The sequence below is a fragment of the Cherax quadricarinatus genome, chromosome 68, assembly GCF_038502225.1.
Source record: "Cherax quadricarinatus isolate ZL_2023a chromosome 68, ASM3850222v1, whole genome shotgun sequence".
Taxonomy (NCBI): Eukaryota; Metazoa; Arthropoda; class Malacostraca; order Decapoda; family Parastacidae; genus Cherax; species Cherax quadricarinatus.
In genome coordinates, this window is record NC_091359.1 from 21501178 (window position 1) to 21526647 (window position 25470).

General features: G+C 38.6%; 1 protein-coding gene across 2 annotated transcripts in view; it reads left to right on the forward strand.

The window, feature by feature from the left end:
- Positions 1-24086, forward strand: part of LOC128697712 (serine racemase) — an 80598-nt gene extending 56512 nt beyond the window's left edge. Inside the window, exons 5-6 of one of the 2 annotated variants that reach the window (XM_070099763.1) lie at positions 5803-5899; positions 23908-24086. In XM_070099763.1, coding sequence (XP_069955864.1) covers positions 5803-5899; positions 23908-24071 — 261 coding nt within the window. In that variant the 3' untranslated portion in view covers positions 24072-24086. The remainder of the gene's footprint in view (positions 1-5802; positions 5900-23907) is intronic. The other variant, XM_070099764.1, reaches the window with a different exon arrangement.
- The last annotated feature ends 1384 nt before the right edge of the window (positions 24087-25470 follow it).

Sequence of the window (25470 nt, forward strand, 5' to 3'; positions counted from 1 at the left end):
ACTATTATGCAATACTATAATAATTGTATACATAATATCAGCACATTTGTGAATGTATATTAAACCCACCAGCTGCCATGTATTAGACGCTTGACAGCATTTGTTTGCTCTTGAACATTGGTAAAAATCGAACATTTCTGCTACTTTGAGCTCAGTTTCAAGCCATTTTTAGTACTTAACCCTTTCAGGGTCCGTCCCGTAGATCTACGGCTTTACGTTCAGGGTCCAAACCGTAGATCTACGCCATGAGCTCAGCTCACTCTGATAAACTGTGAGTGGTACATTTGGGTCTAGATATGAGAGAATACATCTATGTGGTATGTGTGCACCACATAAAGCAGATCCTGCAGCACACTGTGTATAATGAGAGAAAAAAAATGAAATCATGATTTTTCGATTAAAACAGCAACTTTGCAGTGTTTTTTCGTATGTTTTTTATAGTTGTATTTGCGATTTCTTGGTCTCATTTGATAGAATGGAAGACATATTACAGAAATAGAGATGATTTTGATTGGTTTTAGCATTGGAAATGGCTTGAAACTGAGCTCAAAGTAGCGGAAATGTTAAATTTTTGCCGATATTCAAGAGTAAACAAACGACCTCACACGTCTAATACACGTCAGCTGGTGGGTCTAATATACATTCATAAATATGGTGATGATATTTATACAATTATTACAGTACTGCATAACAGTAAATCTTCTATTTTTTGGTGTGAATAAAAATTCATTATGTGAATAAAAAATCAAAATGGAATTTATTTGTAAAGCCTCAAAACATAACTAATGAACAGAGGAAATGTTAGTTTAGTGCCAGGAATGCCTACATTGTTCATTCTGGACCCTATTTTGAAATTGGAATATTTTGAACTTTGTGTTAAATTGGCCAAATTAACAATTTCCGATCACTTTATTTTGTAGTTGAAACAGTTGACTTGGCGATTTCTTGTGCTCAATCGATAGAATAGAAGTAATACTAGTGAAATAGCTAAGAATTTGGTTGATTGGAATAATGTAATTGGCCTAAAATGGGAGTCAAAGTTGGCAAAATCGCCGATTCGTAAATATCGCTGACACATCAAAATTCGCGAGAGCATAATTTCGTCAATTTTCCACCAAATTTCGTACTTTTTGTTTTATTACCTTCACAAAAAGATTCTCTACGATTTCATAAGAAAAAATAACAAATTTTTTTTTTGAAAATTCTTGGACACTGGTGCGTGACTCCAGATTTGGGCCTTGGACCCTGAAAGGGTTAAACCAATCAAAATCATCTCTATTTCTGTAACATATCTTCCAGTCTATATGCAAGATTACATGTACGTCTTGCTACTTCTACTCTTAGGTCACACTACACGTACATGTACATGTTTATTTATACACACTCATCTGAGTTTTCTTTGATTTAGTCTTAATAGTTCTTGGTCTTATTACTTTTCATTTTATATCCATGGGGAAGTGGAATGAGAATCTTTCCTCCATAAGCCATGCGTGTTGTAAAAGTCAACTAAAATCCCGGGAACAATGGGCTAGTAACCCCTTTCCTGTAATAATTACTAAAAAGAATAAGAAGAAAATTGTCAAAGTGGGAAGTCTGAATGTGCGTGGATGTTGTACGAATAATAAGAAAGAGATGATTGTGGATGTTATGAATGAGAAGAAGCTGGATGTCCTGGCTTTAAGTGAAACAAAGCTGAAGGGGGTGGGAGAGTTTCAGTGGAGAGGAATAAATGGGATTAGGTCAGGGGTTTCAAATAGAATTAGAGCTAAAGAAAGAGTAGCAATAATGTTGAAGGATAAGCAATGGCGGGAAAAGAGGGACTATAAGTGTATTAATTCAAGGATTATGAGGAGTAAAATAAAGGTTGGATGTGAAAAGTGGGTTATAGTAAGCATATATGCACCTGGAGAAGAGAGAAGTGTAGAGGAGAGAGAGGGATTTTGGGAAATGTTGAGTGAATGCATGGGAAGTTTTGAACCAAGTGTGAGAGTACTTGTGATTGGGGATTTCAATGCTAAAGTGGGCAAAAATGTTGTGGAGGGAGTAGTAGGTAAATTTGGGGTGCCAGAGGTAAATGAAAATGGGGAGTTTTTAATTGAGCTATGTGTAGAAAGAGGTTTGGTAATAAGTAATGCATATTTTATGAAGAAGATAATAAATAAATATGCAAGGTATGATATAGCACGTAATGAAAGTAGTTTGTTCGATTATGTATTGGTGGATAAAAGGTTGATGGGTAGGCTCCAGGATGTACACATTTATAGAGGGGCAACTGATATATCGGATCATTATTTAGTTGTAGCTACAGTGAGAGTAAGAGGTATATGGGAAAAGAGGAAAATGGCAACAACAAGTAAGAGGGAGGTGAAAGTGTATAAACTAAGGGCGGAGGAAGTTCGGGTGAGATATAAGCAGCATTTGGCAGAAAGGTGGGCTGGTGCAAGTATGAGTAGTGGGGGGGGGTTGAAGAGGGTTGGAAGAGTTTTAAAAATGCAGTATTAGAATGTGGGGCAGAAGTATGTGGTTATAGGAGGGTGGGTGCAGGAGGAAAGAGGAGTGATTGGTGGAATGATGAAGTAAAGGGTATGATAAAAGAGAAAAAGTTGGCTAATGAGAGGTTTTTACAAAGCAGAAGTGTTATTAGAAGAGTAGAGTATATGGAGAGTAAAGAAAGGTGAAGAGAGTGGTGAGAGAGTGCAAAAGGAGAGCAGATGATAGAGTGGGAGAGGCACTGCCAAGAAATTTTAATGAAAATAAGAAAAAATTTTGGAGTGAGTTAAACAAGTTAAGAAAGCCTAGGGAACGAATGGATTTGTCAGTTAAAAACAGAGTAGGGAAGTTAGGAGATGGGGAGATGTAGGTATTGGGTAGATGGTGAGAATATTTTGAGGAACTTTTAAATGTCGACGAAGAAAGGGAGGCGGTAATTTCATGCACTGGCCAGGGAGGTATACTATCTTTTAGGAGTGAAGAAGAACAGGATGTGAGTTTGGGGGAGGTGCATGAGGCATTACATAGAATGAAAGGGGATAAAGCAGCTGGAACTGATGGGATCATGACAGAAATGCTAAAAGCAGGGGGGGATATAGTGTTGGAGCGGTTGGTATTTTTGTTTAATAAATGTATGGAAGAGGGGAAGGTACCTAGGGATTGGCGGAGAGCATGTATAGTCCCTTTATATAAAGGTAAGGGGGACAAAAGAGATTGTAAAAATTATAGAGGAATAAGTTTACTGGGTATACCAGGAAAAGTGCACGGTAGGGTTATTATTGGAAGAATTAGAGGTAAGACAGAATGTAGGATTACGGATGAGCAAGGAGGTTTTAGAGTGGGTAGGGGATGTGTAGATCAAGTGTTTATATTGAAGCATATATGTGAACAGTATTTAGATAAAGGTAGGGAAGTTTTTATTGCATTTATGGATTTAGAAAAGGCATATGATAGAGTGGATAGGGGAGCAATGTGGCAGATGTTGCAAGTACATGTATATGGAATAGGTGGTAAGTTACTAAATGCTGTAAAGAGTTTTTATGAGGATAGTGAGGCCCATGTTAGGGTGTGTAGAAGAGAGGGAGACTACTTCCCGGTAAAAGTAGGTCTTAGACAGGGATGTGTAGTGTCACTATGGCTGTTTAATATACTAATATATGGGGCTGTAAAAGAAGTAAATGCTAGGGTGTTTGGGAGAGGGGTGGGATTAAATTATGGGGAATCATTTACAAAATGGGAATTGACACAGTTGCTTTTTGCTGATGATACTGTGCTTATGGGAGATTCTAAAGAAAAATTACAAAGGTTAGTGGACGAGTTTGGGAGTGTGTGTAAAGGTAGAAAGTTGAAAGTGAACATAGAAAAGAGTAAAGTGATGAGGGTATCAAATGATTTAGATAAAGAAAAATTGGATATCAAATTGAGGAGGAGGAGTATGGAAGAAGTGAATGTTTTCAGATACTACTTGGGAGTTGACGTGTTGGCGGATGGCTTCATGAGGGATGAGGTTAATCATAGAATTGATGATGGAAAAAAGGTGAGTGGTGTGTTGAGGTATATGTGGAGGCAAAAAGCATTATCTATGGAGGCAAAGAAGGGAATGTATGAAAGTATAGTAGTACCAACACTCTTATATGGGTGTTAAGCTTGGATTGTAAATGCTGCAGCGAGGAGGCAGTTGGAGGCAGTAGAGATGTCCTGTCTAAGGGCAATGTGTGGTGTAAATATTATGCAGAAAATTCGGAGTGTGGAAATTAGGAGAAGGTGTGGAGTTAATAAAAGTATTAGTCAGAGGCCTGAAGAGGGTTTGTTGAGGTGGTTTGGTCATTTAGAGAGAATGGATTAAAGTAGAATGACATGGAGAGTGTATAAATCTGTAGGGAAAGAAGGCGGTGTGGGGGTCGTCCTCGAAAAGGTTGGAAGGAAGCAGTAAAGGAGGTTTTGTGGGTGAGGGGCTTGGACTTCCAGCAAGTGTGCGTGAGTGTGTTCAATAGGAGTGAATGGAGATGAATGGTATTTGGGACCTGACGAGCTGTTGGAGTGTGAGCAGGGTAATATTTAGTGAAGGGATTCAGGGAAACCGGTTATTTTTATATAGCCGGACTTGAGTCCTGGAAATGGGAAGTTCAATGCCTGCGCTCTAAAGGAAGGGTTCGGGCTGTTGGTGGTTTGGAAGGATATGTTGCGTATTTTATTTGTATATGCTTCTAGACTGTTATATTCTGGGCACCTCTGCAAAAAGTGATTATGTGTGAGTGAGGTGAAAGTGTTGGATGATGATGAAAGTATTTTCTTTTTGGGGATTTTCTTTCTTTTTGGGTCATCCTGCCTCAGTGGGAGATTGCTGACGTGTTAAAAAAAAAAATCTTCCATTCTATCAAATGGGACCAAGATGTCATGAATACAATCTTAAAAAACATGAAAAAACACTGCAAAGTTGCTGTTTTAATCCAAAAATACAATCACAGTTTTTTTTCTGATTATGCACTGCATGCTGCAGGATTTGTTTTATATGGTGCACACTTACCACATAGATGTATTCTCTTATATCTAGGCCTAAATTTACTGCTCACAGCTTATCTGAGTGAGCTGAGCTCATGGCATAGAATTACTGCTTGGACCAGGCTTTAAAGCCGTAGAACTATGGGATGGACCCTTGAAGAGTTAATAGGTGCTGCCCCAAGGCTAAAACATACAAATGTTGCTATACCTTATGAGGCTTGATTGGCAAGTTTGTCTATTAGATTCAAAACTGATCAGGTGAATCCAGATGTTATGACTAATAGCATTGCAATTGTCAAATTATACAATTGTCCTCCAGATGTGCTGTTTATCATCAATATGCAGTTTTCAGTGTATTATAGCAGTATGTTTTTGTATCTGCTAGCTGTAGCAGTTACTACCTCCTCCTGTAAGACATTCCATTATTTTACCACTGCTGACAAAGAACATTTTTCTTGTATCCCTCTTTCATAGTTTGTAACTACTTATGACCGCTTTTAGAGCTGGTTGATGGAGATAGGAAGTATTCCTTCACAATTCTTTCATCTTCTTCTATAATTTTGAATATGGTGATAATTGTTCCTTTTTTATCAGATAAAGATGGTATATCCAATTCTTTCAGTTTTTGTCATTCATATTTTATAACTGTATATGTTGAGGATACAAGTGGCTTTTTTTAATTCTCCCCCATTTCCATGTCAAAAAAAGATTTTCAAATGATGGATAAAAATGACTTAAGGTTAAAATTAAAAATGTATTGTTCAAATTATATTACTGTTGCAAATCACTGGTACACATTACAAATTCCAGGTTCCTGATTTGGATGTCATTTTAGTACCCATCAGTGGAGGGGGCATGACATCAGGAATTGCTGTTGCAACCAGAGAGCTGCAGCCTAACTGCAAAGGTAAACCTCCATGAATGTTAGCTGCCTTTTGAAAATGTAAATACAGTGGTCCCTCGTTTTTCGTAGTTAATCCATTCCTGGAGTTGCTACTGTTATCGAAATCTATGATTTTCGAATCAATTTTCCCCATAAGAAATAATGTAAATACAATTAATCCATTTCTGACACCCAGAAGTATTAAAACAAAATTTTTTTTTATATGAAATGCAGATGTAGTACATAAACAATACAATGGGAAATGATGAATGAAACATTAGCAGCATAATACTTACCTTTATTGGAGATTCTTCTTAGTGTATGGGAGACTGGAGGAGGAGAGAGAGTGGATTGTTTACAGTTAGGAAGGGGAATCCCCTTCCATCAACACCTCAGGTACCAATTGCTTCTCTGGGGTTGCTTCTCCTCTCTGTTTCTTAACCCTTTGACTGTCGCAACCCCCAATCCTGAGGTGTCTCCTGGTGTCGCAAAATTCAAAAAAAAAAAAAAAAAAAATTTCTTATGAAATGATAGAGAATCTTTTCCCGATTGTAATGACACCAAAAAAACGAAATTTGATGGAAAACTGACAGAATTATGCTCTTGCGAAGTTAGCGACCTCGGCGCTGTTTACAAATCGGCAATTTCGCCCACTCTGAGCCCTATTTTCGGCTAATTCCATTGTTCCAGTCGCCCAAACTCATAGCTATTTCTTTAGAACTCCATTTTTTCTATCGATTGAGTACAAGAAACTGCCCATTTACCAATTTCAACTACCTAATAATGTGGTCAGAAATTTGCAATTTGGCCAATTTCACGAAAACTAAAAAATATGACAATTTCAAAATAAGGTCCAGAATGAACAATGCAGACATTCCTGGCTCTAAAATAACATTTTCTTTGCTCATCAGTCATGTCTCCAGGCCCCTCTGACATTACTCTTGCTTTCTATTTTGAATTTTTATTCAAACAAAAAATTGAAGACTTACTATTATGCAGACTACTGCAATACTGTAAGAATTGTATAAATAACATCAACCCATTCATGACTGCATATTAGAATGGCTAGTTGGACATTTATTGGACAAGGGCATCATTTCTTTACTTTTGAACATTGGCAAAAATCAAACATTTCCCCTAATTTGAGCTCCATTTCTAGGTTCTTTTTATAGTAAAATCAATCAAAATCACCTCTATTTCTATAATATGTTTTCCATTCTATCAAATGAGATCAAGAAAACGAGAATACAACCATAAATACTATACGAAAATAGACCACAAAGTCGGCATTTTAATTCTAAAAAACGGTCGGAGTTTTTTTTTTCTCATTATGCACTGCGTGCTCCAGGATTTTTTTTATATGGTGCACACTGACCACACAGACCCATTCTCTCACATGTGGGCCTACCAGCTTTCTCCTGCTTGATTTGAAGCCGCTAGAATTTATGAGTATATATACGTCAAACACGGTACCTCGTAAGACGTATATATACGGCCGCGACAGTCAAAGGGTTAATGCCACTATGACCACCTTGAGAGTCACTCTAGTCCTGTCTCGCAAAATAACTGTGGAGAGAGCTCTGTTTCTGGCATCTCTAACACTTCCCTAAAATGGCCCAAGACTTTGTCACTGTACATGTTGCCAACATGGCTTGCAACAACCTTGTCAGGGTGATGTTTCTCCATAAAGCTTTCCATCTTACCCCACATAGCAAAATTCTCTTTAATTTCTGAAGAAGGCACCTTCTTCCATCTCTCTTCCTCCTCCTTTGCAGCAAGATTCTGAGCTGCGATCTGTTGCTGTTCTTGCTGATGTTTTTCTTAAATTCAATCGTATTTCTCACCTTCTTTACCACAGGCTTGGCACTAGGAGCTTTCTTTGGGGCCATGGTAGCTTATCTAGTACTTGCAAGCACTAAAATGAGTGGAATATTATGAAATATTTTGTAGGAGCACATGAGGGGACCTTCGCTCACTGGTAAACAATGCCAGACTGGCTGGGTAGGGGGGCTGCCCCGGCTCACACCGTGCGTACGCGTCCCGGATGAACTACTATTTGCGAGTCAACCTATGATTAGCGAGCCCATGTTTATACGAAAATATCCCTATGATTTCCGAAATCTATGATTCCTGAGAACTACGAAAAACGAGGGACCACTGTACTAATTACCAGAGAGGCAGTATTTTTGGACTCCATATCCCTGCTGTTAATCTGCTAAATTGAAGTTTTACCGATAATTTCAGTTGTTTTTGTTACCACAGGAAGACACTAACAAGATATTCACTGAATTTTTTAGGGCTGTTGCTGGGATTTACTTTGTCCTAGTTTAAATACCACTTTTAATAACAATGTACAGTGAACCCTTGGATATCGGCCGTACCACATATCAGCCAGATCGTATTTTGGCCGCTTTTTTGGCCGAAATTCTATCCTGGATTTCAGCCAGCAACTCAGAAATCGGCCGTATTGGATGCGTAATAATGATCGCTCTTGGGCACATTAAATGTCATATTTTAGATTAATATAGACATTTTCATTAATCCATATATGATATTTTCTTAAAAATTATATAAGAAACATATTACATAGTACAGTATATATAAAAAATGCAATGTTTATATGCGATGTATGTTTAATAATAATCACTCTTGGGCATATTAAATGTATTATTTTAGGTTAATATAGATATTTTCATTAATCCATCTTTGATATTTTTTTCAAAATTATATAAGAAACACATTACATAGCATATAGCATATAAACATGCAATGTTTATATGCTATCGAGTGGTGAGGACCGGTGAATCAAGGAGGAGGGTGGAGGGTAAAACTACATTTTCTCTGATTAAGTGCTAGAGATAATTGAATTTGGCATCTGGCCCAGTCACCACCCTTCATACGCGTTTGTTTGCAATTCTCGTCATGAATTATTTGTTGCTTCTCCCTTTGTTTATGATGGCATCTAAAGGTAGTTGTTAGAAACGATTAAACTCCGTGAACATGATATGTCAATGTAATAATATGACTGTAGTGTAATAATATGGCTGTGTAGTGTAGCCCAGGAGGGCTACATATGTGTACCTACATCTACCACAGCCTACACTGACTTCCTACAAATAAATACTACTCACCTCTCACCCTACATTAAGACTACAAATATTTTAAGGTAAGTAATGAATGTACTGTGGTAGTAAATGATGAAGAAGGGAAGTAACCCTCGAAAGGGTTTTGATACCTGAAGTCCTTTTGGAGGAGGATTCCCAACTCCCTCTCCCCTCCTCGACTTCTTCAATATGCCAACAAGAATCTTCAATAAGGGTATGTAATGTTCATTTATCATTAAAATTTGTGCTTTATATTTCTTTCTCATTGTTTTGTGTATGTAAAGCTACAATTAATCTTTAAGAAAATTATTTTTTTGTGAATATTTTTGGGTGTCTGGAATGAATTAATTGTATTTATGTTAATTCTCATGAAAAATATTACACTGTATTTCGGTTTTCGGCCATTTCGGTTTTCAGCCATTTCGGTTTTTGGCCATTTCGGTTTTCAGCCATTTCGGTTTTAGTCCAAGCTTCTGGAACAGATTACGGCCGATAACCGAGGGTCCACTGTACATTAAAGTGCTTGTTGCTACTTGGAATATCTGCATATTCAAACATGTCTGTACCATACTCTGTGGGTGAAAAAACTCAAGTGAACACCTGCATATCTTTATTGGATGAACGTTTTGCTTGTGCAGCAAGCTTTATTATTACCCTTCTGTTTTCAGGAAATGAAAATAGTGGAGTAATGAAATTGTAGTAGAGGTCACACTGGAGTCCATGGAGGAGGCTTGCTCAGTGTAAGAAATGGAGAGATGCAGCAGTTGGTATCATCACATATTGGTGGGACTTACTAGTGGAAGTAGGTCAGGCCCAAAAGGTGGGTTAGAGATTTAGACCTGCCCATATGTGACCACATCTTCATCTGCAGCATAGTTGTTAAATCTGTGACCCACTTTATGGACCTAACCTACTTCCACTAGTGGGCCCCACTCACATGTTATGATATCTTAAATTTCTACACCTCTCTGCTTCTTCCACTGGATCTGGTATAAAAGGCTTTGTCTGTATTAGACTGATAATACATGCTGCACATACAAAATGTTCTTTACTGAAGATGCTCAGATGTTTTAAATGTCTTATTATCAACTTGTTGTTATTATTCCTTTGATTTAATACAACAATTTATCATTGTCTCCTGTGGCAGGTGATGAGACAGGAGAAATAATTAATAAAGCTAGTCTTAATACAGGCAGAGTGTATACAAGAAAAAGTTAGGGAGAGAGATAACTATGAAGAATTAGACACATGAACAACATCTGGGTATCTCTATTGCAGATGTGTCACCATCCAGTAGCTGAGGGACTGAAGTGTAATCAGTCCCTTAGCCTTGGCTGAGGGACTGATTACCTCATCTTTTGTATATAGTTCTACTGTCTTCCAATTATGTCATCGAATTTGTATTGATAAAGCCACTGGATGGCAAAATGTCTACAATAAAGATACCCAGATGTTGCACATGTATCTAATTCTTCATTTTGTTGGTATTGTGTTCCATACATGTACAGAGAGATAACTATAAATAGCTGAGATTAAGTCAAATGATAGGAAGAAAAAAGTAATTTTTTACTTCATCAGGAGTCTGCATCTGCATCTGCACACAACCAATTTTGTCCGAGTTTTGAGAAGGAAACCCAGATCCTTTCTGTGTGTCTGACAGACTTGCTAAGTCACAGAATGGCCAGATGCTGAGTTGGCTATTCTGGTGAGTAGGTGAAGGTTGAAATGAGTAGGTACACTTGAAGAAAGTAATTTTTCTAACTGTTTCATAGTTTAAGAAGTAGTTTTATTAGCATACCAAATGCTGTCTGAGAAATATCATAAGAGGTTCATTGATTTTAAGTTTCAAGTAGGTATTAATTCAAGGATTATGTGGAGTAAAATAAAGATTGGATGTGAAAAGTGGGTTATAATAAGCGTGTATGCACCTGGAGAAGAGAGAAGTGTAGAGGAGAGAGAGAGATTTTGGGAAATGTTGAGTGAATGCGTGGGGAGTTTTGAATCAAGTGTGAGAGTAATGGTGGTTGGGGATTTCAATGCTAAAGTGGGTAAAAATGTTATGGAGGGAGTAGTAGGTAAATTTGGGGTGCCAGGGGTAAATGTAAATGGGGAGCCTTTAATTGAGCTATGTGTAGAAAGAAATTTGGTAATAAGTAATACATATTTTATGAAAAAGAGGATAAATAAATATACAAGGTATGATGTAGCACGTAATGAAAGTAGTTTATTAGATTATGTATTGATGGATAAAAGGTTGATGGGTAGGCTCCAGGATGTACATGTTTATAGAGGGGCAACTGATATATCGGATCATTATTTAGTTGTAGCTACAGTTAGAGTAAGAGGTAGATGGGAAAAGAGGAAGGTGGCAACAACAAGTAAGAGGGAGGTGAAAGTGTATAAACTAAGGGAGGAGGAAGTTCGGGTGAGATATAAGCGACTATTGGCAGAAAGGTGGGCTAGTGCAAAGATGAGTAGTGGGGGGGTTGAAGAGGGTTGGAATAGTTTTAAAAATGCAGTATTAGAATGTGGGGCAGAAGTTTGTGGTTATAGGAGGGTGGGGGCAGGAGGAAAGAGGAGTGATTGGTGGAATGATGAAGTAAAGGGTGTGATAAAAGAGAAAAAGGTAGCTTATGAGAGGTTTTTACAAAGCAGAAGTGTTATAAGAAGAGCAGAGTATATGGAGAGTAAAAGAAAGGTAAAGAGAGTGGTGAGAGAGTGCAAAAGGAGAGCAGATGATAGAGTGGGAGAGGCACTGTCAAGAAATTTTAATGAAAATAAGAAAAAATTTTGGAGTGAGTTAAACAAGTTAAGAAAGCCTAGGGAAAATATGGATTTGTCAGTTAAAAACAGAGTAGGGGAGTTAGTAGATGGGGAGATGGAGGTATTGGGTAGATGGCGAGAATATTTTGAGGAACTTTTAAATGTTAAGGAAGAAACAGAGGCAGTAATTTCATGCACTGGTCAGGGAGGTATACCATCTTTTAGGAGTGAAGAAGAGCAGAATGTAAGTGTGGGGGAGGTACGTGAGGCATTACGTAAAATGAAAGGGGGTAAAGCAGCTGGAACTGATGGGATCATGACAGAAATGTTAAAAGCAGGGGGGGATATAGTGTTGGAGTGGTTGGTACTTTTGTTTAATAAATGTATGAAAGAGGGGAAGGTACCTAGGGATTGGCGGAGAGCATGTATAGTCCCTTTATATAAAGGGAAAGGGGACAAAAGAGACTGTAAAAATTATAGAGGAATAAGCTTATTGAGTATACCAGGAAAAGTGTACGGTAGGGTTATAATTGAAAGAATTAGAGGTAAGACAGAATGTAGGATTGCGGATGAGCAAGGAGGTTTCAGAGTGGGTAGGGGATGTGTAGATCAAGTGTTTACATTGAAGCATATATGTGAACAGTATTTAGATAAAGGTAGGGAAGTTTTTATTGCATTTATGGATTTAGAAAAGGCATATGATAGAGTGGATAGAGGAGCAATGTGGCAGATGTTGCAAGTATATGGAATAGGTGGTAAGTTATTAAATGCTGTAAAGAGTTTTTATGAGGATAGTGAGGCTCAGGTTAGGGTGTGTAGAAGAGAGGGAGACTACTTCCTGGTAAAAGTAGGTCTTAGACAGGGATGTGTAATGTCACCATGGTTGTTTAATATATTTATAGATGGGGTTGTAAAGGAAGTAAATGCTAGGGTGTTCGGGAGAGGGGTGGGATTAAATTTTGGGGAATCAAATTCAAAATGGGAATTGACACAGTTACTTTTTGCTGATGATACTGTGCTTATGGGAGATTCTAAAGAAAAATTGCAAAGGTTAGTGGATGAGTTTGGGAATGTGTGTAAAGGTAGAAAGTTGAAAGTGAACATAGAAAAGAGTAAGGTGATGAGGGTGTCAAATGATTTAGATAAAGAAAAATTGGATATCAAATTGGGGAGGAGGAGTATGGAAGAAGTGAATGTTTTCAGATACTTGGGAGTTGACGTGTCGGCGGATGGATTTATGAAGGATGAGGTTAATCATAGAATTGATGAGGGAAAAAAGGTGAGTGGTGCGTTGAGGTATATGTGGAGTCAAAAAACGTTATCTATGGAGGCAAAGAAGGGAATGTATGAAAGTATAGTAGTACCAACACTCTTATATGGGTGTGAAGCTTGGGTGGTAAATGCAGTAGCGAGGAGACGGTTGGAGGCAGTGGAGATGTCCTGTTTAAGGGCAATGTGTGGTGTAAATATTATGCAGAAAATTCGGAGTGTGGAAATTAGGAGAAGGTGTGGAGTTAATAAAAGTATTAGTCAGAGGGCAGAAGAGGGGTTGTTGAGGTGGTTTGGTCATTTAGAGAGAATGGATCAAAGTAGAATGACATGGAAAGCATATAAATCTATAGGGGAAGGAAGGCGGGGTAGGGGTAGTCCTCGAAAGGGTTGGAGAGAGGGGGTAAAGGAGGTTTTGTGGGCAAGGGGCTTGGACTTCCAGCAAGCGTGCGTGAGCGTGTTAGATAGGAGTGAATGGAGACGAATGGTACTTGGGACCTGATGATCTGTTGGAGTGTGAGCAGGGTAATATTTAGTGAAGGGATTCAGGGAAACCGGTTATTTTCATATAGTCGGACTTGAGTCCTGGAAATGGGAAGTACAATGCCTGCACTTTAACCCTTTCAGGGTCCAAGGCCAAAATCTGAAGTCACGCACCAGTGTCCAAGGAATTTTGAAAAAAAAAAAAATTATTTTTTCTTACAGAATTAAAGAGCATATTTTTGTGAAGGTAATAAAACAAAAAAAATTAGAATCTGATCAGTACTTACCGAGATACAGTGCCAAGAAGTTTGTAGAAAATGATGTGGTGGCGGCAACATCGACGAATTCCACATACGCGTATTATATTATTTTGTTTTTTTTGTTGTTTTTTCTTTTCTTTTCCAATTTTTTTCTATTCCTACTAACATTTGGGGCCTGAGAGACCAATACTGTATATAATTTATATATATAAACTCACTGTATTGAACACAATAACCGCACTAAAGTTATTATCATATTATTGTTTACCACTATTGTTTATTACAATAAACATGCACAAATATTGTATAATACTAATGTTCTATCATATATTTACATATTTACAATCACTGGACATGGTTTTAGAACTGCTGGAGCTTGTGGAACTCCTTGAAACAAGGCACCATGCACAGAGGCACCTTACATTCCTCACACATAAACCGAGTGTCTTTGCGTCTTTGTTGCCGTCGTTTTGTTTGTGCACAGACAATGCATCTCTTCTGAGCAAATTTCTTTTGAGTTGAAGGAAGCTGTATTATGAAATGATCACCTTCTCTCCTCAAACGCTTGGGTATATTGTGATGAATTCGAGGACCTTGTTGTATTGCAGGTGTTGTTACCTGGTACTTCATTATGAGTTGTCTGACAACAGACAAACAAAATTCACCATACGGTGGTCTGTTACCAGTCTTTATTTGGTACATATTATATGCATTCAGCATTGAAATGTCCATGAGATGGAAGAAAAGTTTCATGTACCACTTGTAACTCTTACGAACACAGTCAACAAAACCAATCTGCATGTCACACTTGTCAACCAAGCGCATGTTTTGTGTATAATCAATCACTGTCACTGGTTTTCGAATACGTTCATTAGTCACTCGATCAACTTTGCCACTGTCTTGCATTTCATTACGGTGAATGGTTGTCAACAATGTGACATCTCGTTTGTCATGCCACCGTAATGCCATGATGTCATTGGCAGTAAACACCTGCACGTCATCACCACGAACACCTGCATTGAGCCTGGGCATATGTTTACGATTAGAACGCACTGTGCCACACACATCTGTCTTGTTCACTCGCATGAAATCACTGAGTAATGGGCTTGTGTACCAGTTATCGGTATATAATGTATGGCCCTTACCAAGATATGGTGCCATCATGTTTCTCACTACGTCACCTGATATACCCAATAACATCTTGGTATCTTTCAATGTTTTACTACCCGTGTATACAACAATATCCAACACCAGGCCACTGTCACAATCACAGAGTACAAACAATTTTATACCAAAGCGGTTCCTCTTGCTCGGTATATACTGCTTGAATGACAGTCTACCTTTGAACAAAATCAAAGACTCGTCAATTACAAGATTCTTGAATGGATAAAAGTATATCCTGAACTTTTGTTTGAGATACATGAAAACATTTCTAATCTTGTATAACCTGTCACTTCTGTCAGGCCTGGTTTTGTCAGAGAAGTGCAACATACGTAACAGTAAGATAAACCTGTTCACTGGTATTATTTCACTGAAGGATGGGGTACAAATTAGCCGATCTGTGGACCAGTATGCTTTTATATTATGCTTATAGACGTGAGGCATAAGCATTATTGTTGCAAAAAGCAAATACATTTCTGCAACAGTCGTCTCTTTCCACCTGTGTAGTCTTGACTGTGGTGATAGGATCGTATTTGCCATGGTGTACTGAAAATACTTATTACTTTCCCTGACAATAATTTCCATCAATGGCTGGTCAAAGAATAATTCAAAGAATTCCAGTTCATTGGCCGTGGTTCCAAGGGGACAGGTAGGTAGAATTCCACTTTGAGAGTCATCAAAGTGGTGAGGGCTGGGAACAAAATTGGGATTTTGCTGCCAATCCCAGATACGGTTTGCTGGTGGATACTGGACATCATAGGCTGGTTGAACGGGTGGTTGTGGCGGGCTCGTGGGTGACGCTCCGCTTTGTCCTTGAACTGACGAGTCAGCAGCGTGGGTCCCCGCGTGGAGCAGCGAGTCACGCATGGCGGTGCCACTACCACCACCAGCCCCACTAACACCATCCACTGATGTTTGTGGCCCATCCATGCCAAGTGTAGCCACATCATCCTCACTATCACTACCTAAAACGGGTGTAGGGCCACGGGATGTACTCCGGGATGTACTCCGGGATGTACTACGGGATGTACTCCGTCCCCTAGACACAGCATAGGGTACACTACCCGAGCGCATGCGGCGGCGAACATACCGACGCTTCACTGGTGAATATGTTTCCTCACTATCACTACTCGAATGATCGTCGAGCGCAATAAAATCACAATCCACGTCAGAATCATCGTCATTACTGAAGTCAGAGGCCAGGCCACGGGAAAATATTAGTTTTCTCTTACGTTTAGGAACACCCGACCGTGAGTCACGAGTGCCCACACCAGAGGTAGAAGGTCGAGGATCGTCGGGGTTTTCTGCACTATTATCGATATCCTGGTCATTCTTTTCGGTCACTAACTGATCAAAGCCGTAGAATTCGTCTTCATTTCCACTTCCATCAGTGTCAGAACTATCAGATAGGAAGAGGAGAGTCCCAATTTTCCGGGGAGTGAGAGCTGACTTGCGACGAGGCATGGTGAACAAGGGCGACTGAGCCGGCGTTCCCACAATGCTATGCAGGCGCCTAGATTTTTTGTTTATGGCGCACACCCACGGCGCAGACCCATTCTCTCATATGTAGGCCTATGAGCGCTTTCGCGCTAAATTTGACGGCGCTAGAATTTTGGCGTAGATCTACGGTTTGGACACTCACCGACCAGCCGTAGATCTACGGGACGGACCCTGAAAGGGTTAAAGGAGGGGTTTGGGATATTGGCAGTTTGGAGGGATATGTTGTGTATCTTTATATGTGTATGCTTCTAGACTGTTGTATTCTGAGCACCTCTGCAAAAACAGTGATAATGTGCGAGTGTGGTGAAAGTGTTGAATGATGATGGAAGTATTTTCTTTTTGGGGATTTTCTTTCTTTTTTGGGTCACCCTGCCTCGGTGGGAGACGGCCGACTTGTTGAAAAAAAAAAAAAAAAAAAAATGTCCCAGGTGTATTTTGGTACAGAGAAACTATCATTCCTCAATAAGTGTCACTTAAATGGTGTTAATGGGAGTTATTACAAAGTAGTTCATCATATTCTTTTAGAGATAACTGTAGTAGCATACCTTCTGACCTGAGGCATTATCTTAATGAGAAACCTCCACATGACTTTAGCACACCTCTGGAACTTAGTGAAAGTTTCTAGCTAGTATGAATTTAATATGAAATTTGATGATTCTCAGCCTAATTCTAAACTTAATAATAATTTTAATGATGCTATTTTCTTTTTTAAATGGAATCATGACTTCAAAGGACCGGTTAAGTCTTAATGAGCAAACAACAGCAAAACAATACTGGAGGAAAATATACAATGTGTTCCATGAAAAACTTTATTACTGCTGTAGTGTTTCATGCAGTGCTAGACTGTATCAAGTATATACAATAATAAAGATACATTGCCTTATAAGGCAAACAAACACCCTAAGGCCAAGCTCAGTGGAGGTTATGGGAGGGGCCACAAGTGATGAAAACTATTTATTATACTCCTTGACAGCAATCTAAAATTTAACATTCACATAAAACACATACAGTTGACCCCTGGTTATCGGCCGGTTTGGTTATGGGCTAACTCGGTTATTGGCGGGTTTTTTGGAGCCCGGTTATCGGCCATTCACTCGGTTATTGGCTGTTTTGGACACGTCCAGCCGCCGGCTGGGGCACCTTGCGCTTCAGTTTGGCTTTGTCTCTCGGTGGCTGAGGAAGCTTCTGCTCATACATCCAAACATTTCACTTATTTACCATTGTTTTTAGTGGTTTTTCTTGCAGTGCAACTGTGAAATAAGTAAAGATGGCTCCAAAGAAAGTTCCTAGTAAAGTTCCTGTGGTAAAGAAAGTGAGAAGTGAAGTGATAGAAAAGTTTGAGAGTGGTATGAAGGTGGTGGAACTTGCCAGGATGTACAGCAAAAATAAATCAACAATTACATCCATCCTGGCAAAGAAAGAACAAATCAAAGATGCTAATGTTGCAAAAGGAGTAACTTTTCTAACTAAACAAAGGCCACCAATAATGGAAGAGTTATTATTATTGTGGATTATGGAAAAAGAATTAGTGGGAGACTGTTGTGGAGTCTTATTTGTGAGAAGGCAAGGCAGTTGCATGAGGATCTTGCAAAGAAAATGCCTGGAACAAGTGCTGCAGTTTGTGAATTTAGGGCCAGCAAAGATTTATTGCCACATGATACAATGTTTGTATAGTGATTGGTGACATTTGGTTGTGCATGCAAAAAGCCTATGGTTATGCAGATCATTTTGGGCAAACTTAAGCGCAACTTGACTCAACCTATAAAACATCCTGTGAATATTATATGTATAGGACACTCAACATATTGACTTGTGCTAAATCTGAAGAATTTCAACAGAATGAGCAGACTACAAGAGCCATATACTTTATTTCTTTGATATCCCATGTGCTCTGCTTCAAATGAATAGAAATTCCATGCAAATATAAAGCCTAAACATATGAATATATTTTTTAAAAAACCTAGGTAGTAGGTTGGTAGACAGCAACCACCCAGGGAGGTACTTCCATCTTGCCAGGTGAGTGTGACATGGAAACCTGTAAATGTTTTACATGATGGTAGGATTGCTAGTGTCTTTTTTGTCTCATAAACACGCGGAATAATGGGTACATTTTGCTACTTCTACTTACACTTAAGTCACACTACACATGCATGTTCACGCATATATGTACATACCCATCTGGGTTTTCTTCTATTTTTCTTAATAGTTCTTGTTCTTGTTTATTATTTCCTCTTATCTCCATGGAGAAATGGAACAGAATTCATCCTCCATAAGCCATGCATGTTGTGAGAGGAGACTAACATACCAGGAACAAGGGGCTAGTAACCCCTTTTCCTGTACGAATTACTAAATTTAAAAATAAAAAGCTTTGTTTTTCTTTTTAGATCACCCTGCCTCGGTGGGATGTAGCCGGTTTATTTTATCTTGCACTTAATGTCACTACTATATTTCTGTATCCAATAGTTATTGTAACTATTTTTTTTTGCCTCTAAATATTGTTCACTTATATGCTTCATTGTAAATACTTGGTCTACCCATTCTAAAGCCTTCTTGTTCATCTACAATCCTGCTCTTTGTTTACCTCTAATTCTTTCTATAATAACTCTAAAAAGCCTAGGCAACAAGTGGATTTGACAGTTAAAAACAGAATAGAGGAGTTAGTAGATGGGCAGTTGGAGGTATTTGGAAAGATGGCAGGAATATTTTGAAGAAATGTTAAATGTTGATGAAGAGAGGGAGGTAGTAATTTCATGCATTGGCCAGAGAGGAATAACACCTTTTAACCCTTTGACTGTTTTGGTCATATACATACTTCTTACGAGCCAGTGTTTCGGACGTATATACAGTGGACCCCCGCATAACGATATTAATCCGTTCCTGAGAGCTCATTGTTATGCGAAATTATCGTTATGCGAATTAATTTTCCCCATAAGAAATAATGGAAATCAAATTAATCCGTGCAAGACACCCCAAAGTATGAAAAAAATTTTTTACCACATGAAATATTAATTTTAATACACACAAACTGAAAAAGACATGCACAGTTACATGACACTTACCTTTATTGAAGATCTGGTGATGATTGATGGGATGGGAGGAGGAAAGAGTCTTAGTGTTTAGAAGGGGAATCCCCTTCCATTAAGACTTGAGGTGTCAAGTCCTTTTCTGGGGTTACTTCCCTTCTTCTTTTAATGCCACTATGACCAGCTTCAGAGTCACTGGACTTCTGTCGCACAACATATCTGTCCATAGTGGCCTGTACCTCTCGTTCCTTTATGACTTTCCTAAAGTGTTTTACAACAGTGTCAGTGTAATAGTCACCAGCACGGCTTGCAATAGCTGTGTTAGGGTGATTGTCATCAAAACAGGTTTGCACTCTAAGCCACATTCCACACATTTCCTTAATCTTTGAAGTAGGCAACTTCTTCAATTTCTCTCTCCCCTCCTCCGAAGCAGTTTCCTCAGGTGTGGCCTCTTGCTGTTGAAGTTGATCTAGCAGCTCATCAGTGGTTAGTTCTTCATTGTCCTCCTCCACCAACTCTTCCACATCATCCCCACTAATCTCCAACCCCAAGGACTTTCCCAATGCCACAATGGATTCCTCAACTGGCATACTCCTCTCAGGGTTAGCCTGAAACCCTTCAAAATCCCTTTGGTCTACACATTCTGGCCACAGTTTCTTCCAAGCAGAGTTCAAGGTCCTCTTACTCACTCCCTCCCAAGCCTTACCTATAAGGTTTACACAATTGAGGATACTAAAGTGATCTCTCCAAAACTCTCTTAGAGTCAATTGAGTTTCTGAGGTCACTACAAAGCACCTTTCAAACAGAGCTTTTGTGTACAGTTTTTTGAAGTTTGCAATAACCTGCTGGTCCATGGGCTGCAGGAGAGGAGTGGTATTAGGAGGCAAAAACTTCACCTTAATGAAGCTCATGTCCCCATAAAGTCGCTCTGCCACATCTGTAGGATGACCAGGGGGATTGTCTAACACTAGGAGGCACTTAAGGTCTAATTTCTTTTCAGTTAGGTAATCTTTCACATTGGGGGCAAATGCATGGTGTAACCAGTCATAGAAAAAGTCCCTAGTGACCCATGCCTTACTGTTTGCCCTCCACAGCACACACAAATTAGCCTTGAGGATATTCTTTTGCCTGAACGCTCTGGGAGTTTCTGAGTGATACACTAATAAAGACTTCACTTTGCAATCACCACTAGCATTGGAACACATCAACAGAGTAAGCCTGTCTTTCATAGGCTTATGTCCTGGGAGTGCCTTTTCCTCCTGAGTAATGTAGGTCCTGCTTGGCATTTTCTTCCAAAACAGGCCTGTTTCGTCACAGTTAAACACTTGTTCAGGTTTCAGTCCTTCACTGTCTATGTACTCCTTGAATTCCTGCACATATTTTTCAGCTGCTTTGTGGTCCAAACTGGCAGCCTCACCATGCCTTATCACACTATGTATGCCACTACGCTTCTTAAATCTCTCAAACCAACCTTTGCTGGCCTTAAATTCACTCACATCATCACTAGTTGCAGGCATTTTTTTAATTAAATCCTCATGCAACTTCCTAGCCTTTTCACTTATGATCACTTGAGAGATGCTATCTCCTGCTATCTGTTTTTCATTTATCAATACCAATAAGAGTCTCTCAACATCTTCCATCACTTGCGATCTCTGTTTCGAAAACACAGTTGAACCTTTGGCAAGAACAGCTTGCTTGATTGCCGTTTTATTGCCCAGGCCGCACATTAGACGCGTCTTGGACGAACAGTGTTGAGCGGGTTTTTTAGCGGTATGCGAGGCAAAAATCTTAGCGATAAAATGTATCGGTATGCGGATTTAATGTTATGTAATGCCAATGGTATGCGGGGGTCCACTGTATACTCAATTCTAGCGGCTTCAAATCAAGCAGGAGAAAGCTGGTAGGCCCACATGTGAGAGAATGGGTCTATGTGGTCATTGTGCACCACATAAAAAAAATCCTGCAGCACGCAGTGCATAATGAGAAAAAAAACTGACCGTTTTTTTGGATTAAAATGCTGACTTTGAGGTGTATTTTCGTATAGTGTTTATCGTTGTATTCTCGTTTTCATGGTCTCTTGTGATAAAATGGAAAACATATTGCAAAAATAGAGATGATTTTGATTAGTTTCACGATGAAAACGACCTTGAAATTAAGCTCAAAGTAGCAGAAATGTTTGATTTTTACCAATGTTCAAGAGTAAGCAAATCACACCACATGTTCATTACACATCAACTGGGAAGTCTAATATACTTTCACTAGTGCGCTGATATTATTTATACCATTTTTACAATAACAGTAAATTTTGTCTTTTTTGTATGAATAAAAAGTCAAAATAGAAAGCAATAGTAATATAAGAGGGGCATAGAAACGTGACTAATGAACTGAAGATATGTTATTTTAGTGCCAAGAATGTCTACATTGTTTATTCTGGACTCTATTTTGAAATTGGCATCTTTTTAATTTGTGTGAAATTGGCCAAATTACCAATTTCTGACCACTTTATTGGGCAGTTCAAATCGGTAAATGGGTGGTTTCTTGTACTCAGTTGATAGAAAAAATGGAGTTCTAAAGAAATAGCTATAAGATTGGTCAGCTGGAACAACGGAATTGGCCAAAAACAGGGCTCAAAGTCGGCGAAATTGATGATCCGTATATGTTGCCGAGACCGCTAACTTCGCGGGAGCGTAATTCTATGAGTTTTCGACCAAATTTTGTACTTTTGGTGTCATTACCACCGGGAAAAGATTATCATTTCATAAGAATTTTTTTTTTTTTTTCCAAAAATTTTGCAACATAGAATGACAGTTTCAGAAAGGGGCTTGCGACAAGCAAAGGGTTAAGAGTGAAGAAGAGCTGGATGTGAGTGTGGGGGAGGTGTGTGTGGCATTATGTAGAATGAAAGGGGGTAAAGCATCTGGAACTGATGGGATCATGACATAAATGTTAAAAGCAGTTTTGGAGTGGTGGGTACTTTTGTTCAATAAATGTATGAAAGAAGGAAAGATACCTAGGGATTTGCAGTGTGTTTATAGTTACTTTATATAAAGGGAAGGGGAACAAGAGAGATTATAAGAATTATAGGGGAATAAGTTTACTGAATATACCAGGTAAAGTGTATGGTAGGGTTATTATAGAAAGAATTAGAGGTAAGACAGAGAGCAGGATTGCAGATGAACAAGAAGACTTTAGAATGGGTACACCAAGTACAGTGGTACCCTGAGTTTTGTAAATAATTCGTTCCAGAAGGCTGTTCGAGTTCTGTTACCGAACGAATTTGTTCCCATAAGGAATAATGTAAATTAGATTAGTCTGTTTCAGACCCCCAAAAATACACTTACAAAAGCACTTACAATAATACACTTACACAATTGTTCGAGTTGGGAGCTGTACGAAACTCGGGGTACCACTGTATTTGTACTGAAGGATATAAGTGAACAGTATATAGATAAAGGAAGGGAAGTTTTCATTGCATTTATGGATTTAGAAAAAGCTTATGATAGGGTGGATAGGGACGCAATGTGGCAGATGTTGGAAGTGTGTGGAATAGGTGGTAAGTTAATAAATGCTGTAAAGAGTTTTTTTGAGGATAGTGAGGTTCAAGTTAGGGTGTGTGAGAGAGGGAGATTACTTTCCAGTAAAAGTAGGTATTAGACAGGATTGTGTAATGTCACCATGGTTGTTTAATATACTTATAGATGGGGTTGTGAAAGAAGTAAATGCTAGGATGTTATGGGAGGGGTGGGATTAAATTATGGGGCATCAAATACAGAATGGGAGTTGTCCAAGTTACTTTTTTGCTGATGATACTGTGTTTTTGGGAAATTCTGAAGAGAAGCTGCAAAGTTATGATGTGTGTACTTGTGTATTTGATTTATGACATGAGTACTTGTGAAATATGATTTATGACATGAGTACTTGTGAAATATGATTTATGACATGAGTACTTGTGGAATATGATTTATGACATGAGTACTTGTGAAATATGATTTATGACATGAGTACTTGTGAAATATGATTTATGACATGAGTACTTGTGGAATATGATTTATGACATGAGTACTTGTGGAATATGATTTATGACATGAGTACTTGTGAAATATGATTTATGACATGAGTACTTGTGAAATATGATTTATGACATGAGTACTTGTGAAATATGATTTATGACATGAGTACTTGTGAAATATGATTTATGACATGAGCACTTGTGAAATATGATTTATGACATGAGTACTTGTGAAATATGATTTATGACATGAGTACTTGTGAAATATGATTTATGACATGAGCACTTGTGAAATATGATTTATGACATGTTCTTGTGAATATGACTTATGATGTATGTGCTGGTGGAATATGATTTTTTGTGTCGTCATATTATGAAGGAGTTGCTGATACTGTAGTATTTTTACATCGTGTTTGATGATGCTACTGTATGGAATTATCTGTGGTTTCTGCTCTGCTAGTTTATCCTGTCGAGCCTTATGGGAAGCTGCTGCAAAGAAGTCTTAAGAGCAAGCAGAGACTGTGGCCTGATCCTCCACAGTTCATTGATACCATTGCTGATGCTTTACGGACACAACAGGTAAGAGTGGAGTACAACTTGAAATACATTCTAACTTTGAATTAACAGGCCCCCCATTTAATGGATTTTGGAAGCTACAAACAAAAAACTGGCCAGACAGACATTGGAATCATTAGACAAAATGGAAAAAAATCCATAGAGTCTGGATTTTGTTAGTAGCGCTGATGTCCAGTAGTTTTCCAAATCAGTGGGACATGTCCAATGGTTTCAACATTTGTCCAGTACAGGCCAGTGTTCTCGTCCAGGACCTATCTGTTTACATTGATCTCTGAGCCACAGGCTGCCCATGTCACTATTGTCTGTGCTCATACACATACTTGTCATTCAGTCTCCAATTTTTCTTGGATTTGCAGTCTTTTTGTTTGACTTTATTAACATATTAACCCCTTGACTGTCGCAACCCCAAATCCTGAAGTGTCTCCTGGTGTCGAAGAATTTAAAAAAAAAAAAAATTCTAATGAAAATATTAAGATTAATTTTCTGATTGTTTTAAGCCCCCAAAAAATATTTTGTGATCAGTACTTATCAAGATAGAGAGGTGTAAAGTTGGCAGAAAATGAGCCGTGTATGACAATAGTGGCGAATGCCGCTAACCCGGTGAACTTTCGTTTACTTTCATTTCAAGGTTTCTTGTAACTTACGTGGCCTGTGAGTCCAAAGTAAGGTGCAATGTACATATATACACTTGTTGTATACAACACAATAAGCACACAAACATAATTATCAATATATTGTTTACAAAACTTGTTTACACAAACAAACAGTACAAAATTTTTTTATTACTATTGTTTTATAATATATATACAAATGTCATTTACCAAACTGCGGCAGACCAGGACTCGACCCTATGAACCTTATACCGCCTCCAGAGACAGCACAATGTATGTATCACTTGTTTGATTCGTGATTTCATTGCTATATAGACTGCTTCTTGAGGTGGGTATTCAAACAGGAGGAGGCTGAAATTAATCCTTGAAATACCACTGCCACGAGTGTCCTTGGATCACGAGAAAAACATGTAGCTCAGCTGCATGCGTGATCTTGTAGGATCGCTGGCTCAAGTGGTAAGGTGATACGTACATTGTGCTGTCTCTGGAGGCGGTATAAGGTTCATAGGGTCGAGTCCTGGCCTGCTGCAGTTTGGTAAATTATTTAAAATCACTTGTTTCATGATTTCATTGCTATATACAAATGTACAGTCACTGGACATGTTCCTAGAAGTTCTGCAGCTTGTGGAACTCTTTGAAACATGGGCTCATACACAATAGTGTTTTACACTCCTCACACAAAACGAGTGTGTCTGCATTTTCGTGGGCCTTTTTTTTATGTGCACAGACAAAACACCTCGTCTGAGCAGTTTTCCCTCAAAGTATTAGCAAGCAGTTGTGTTAGGTAGTTATCCTAGGTAAATGGTCGTGTGTCATCATTCCTTCCTTCCTACCTT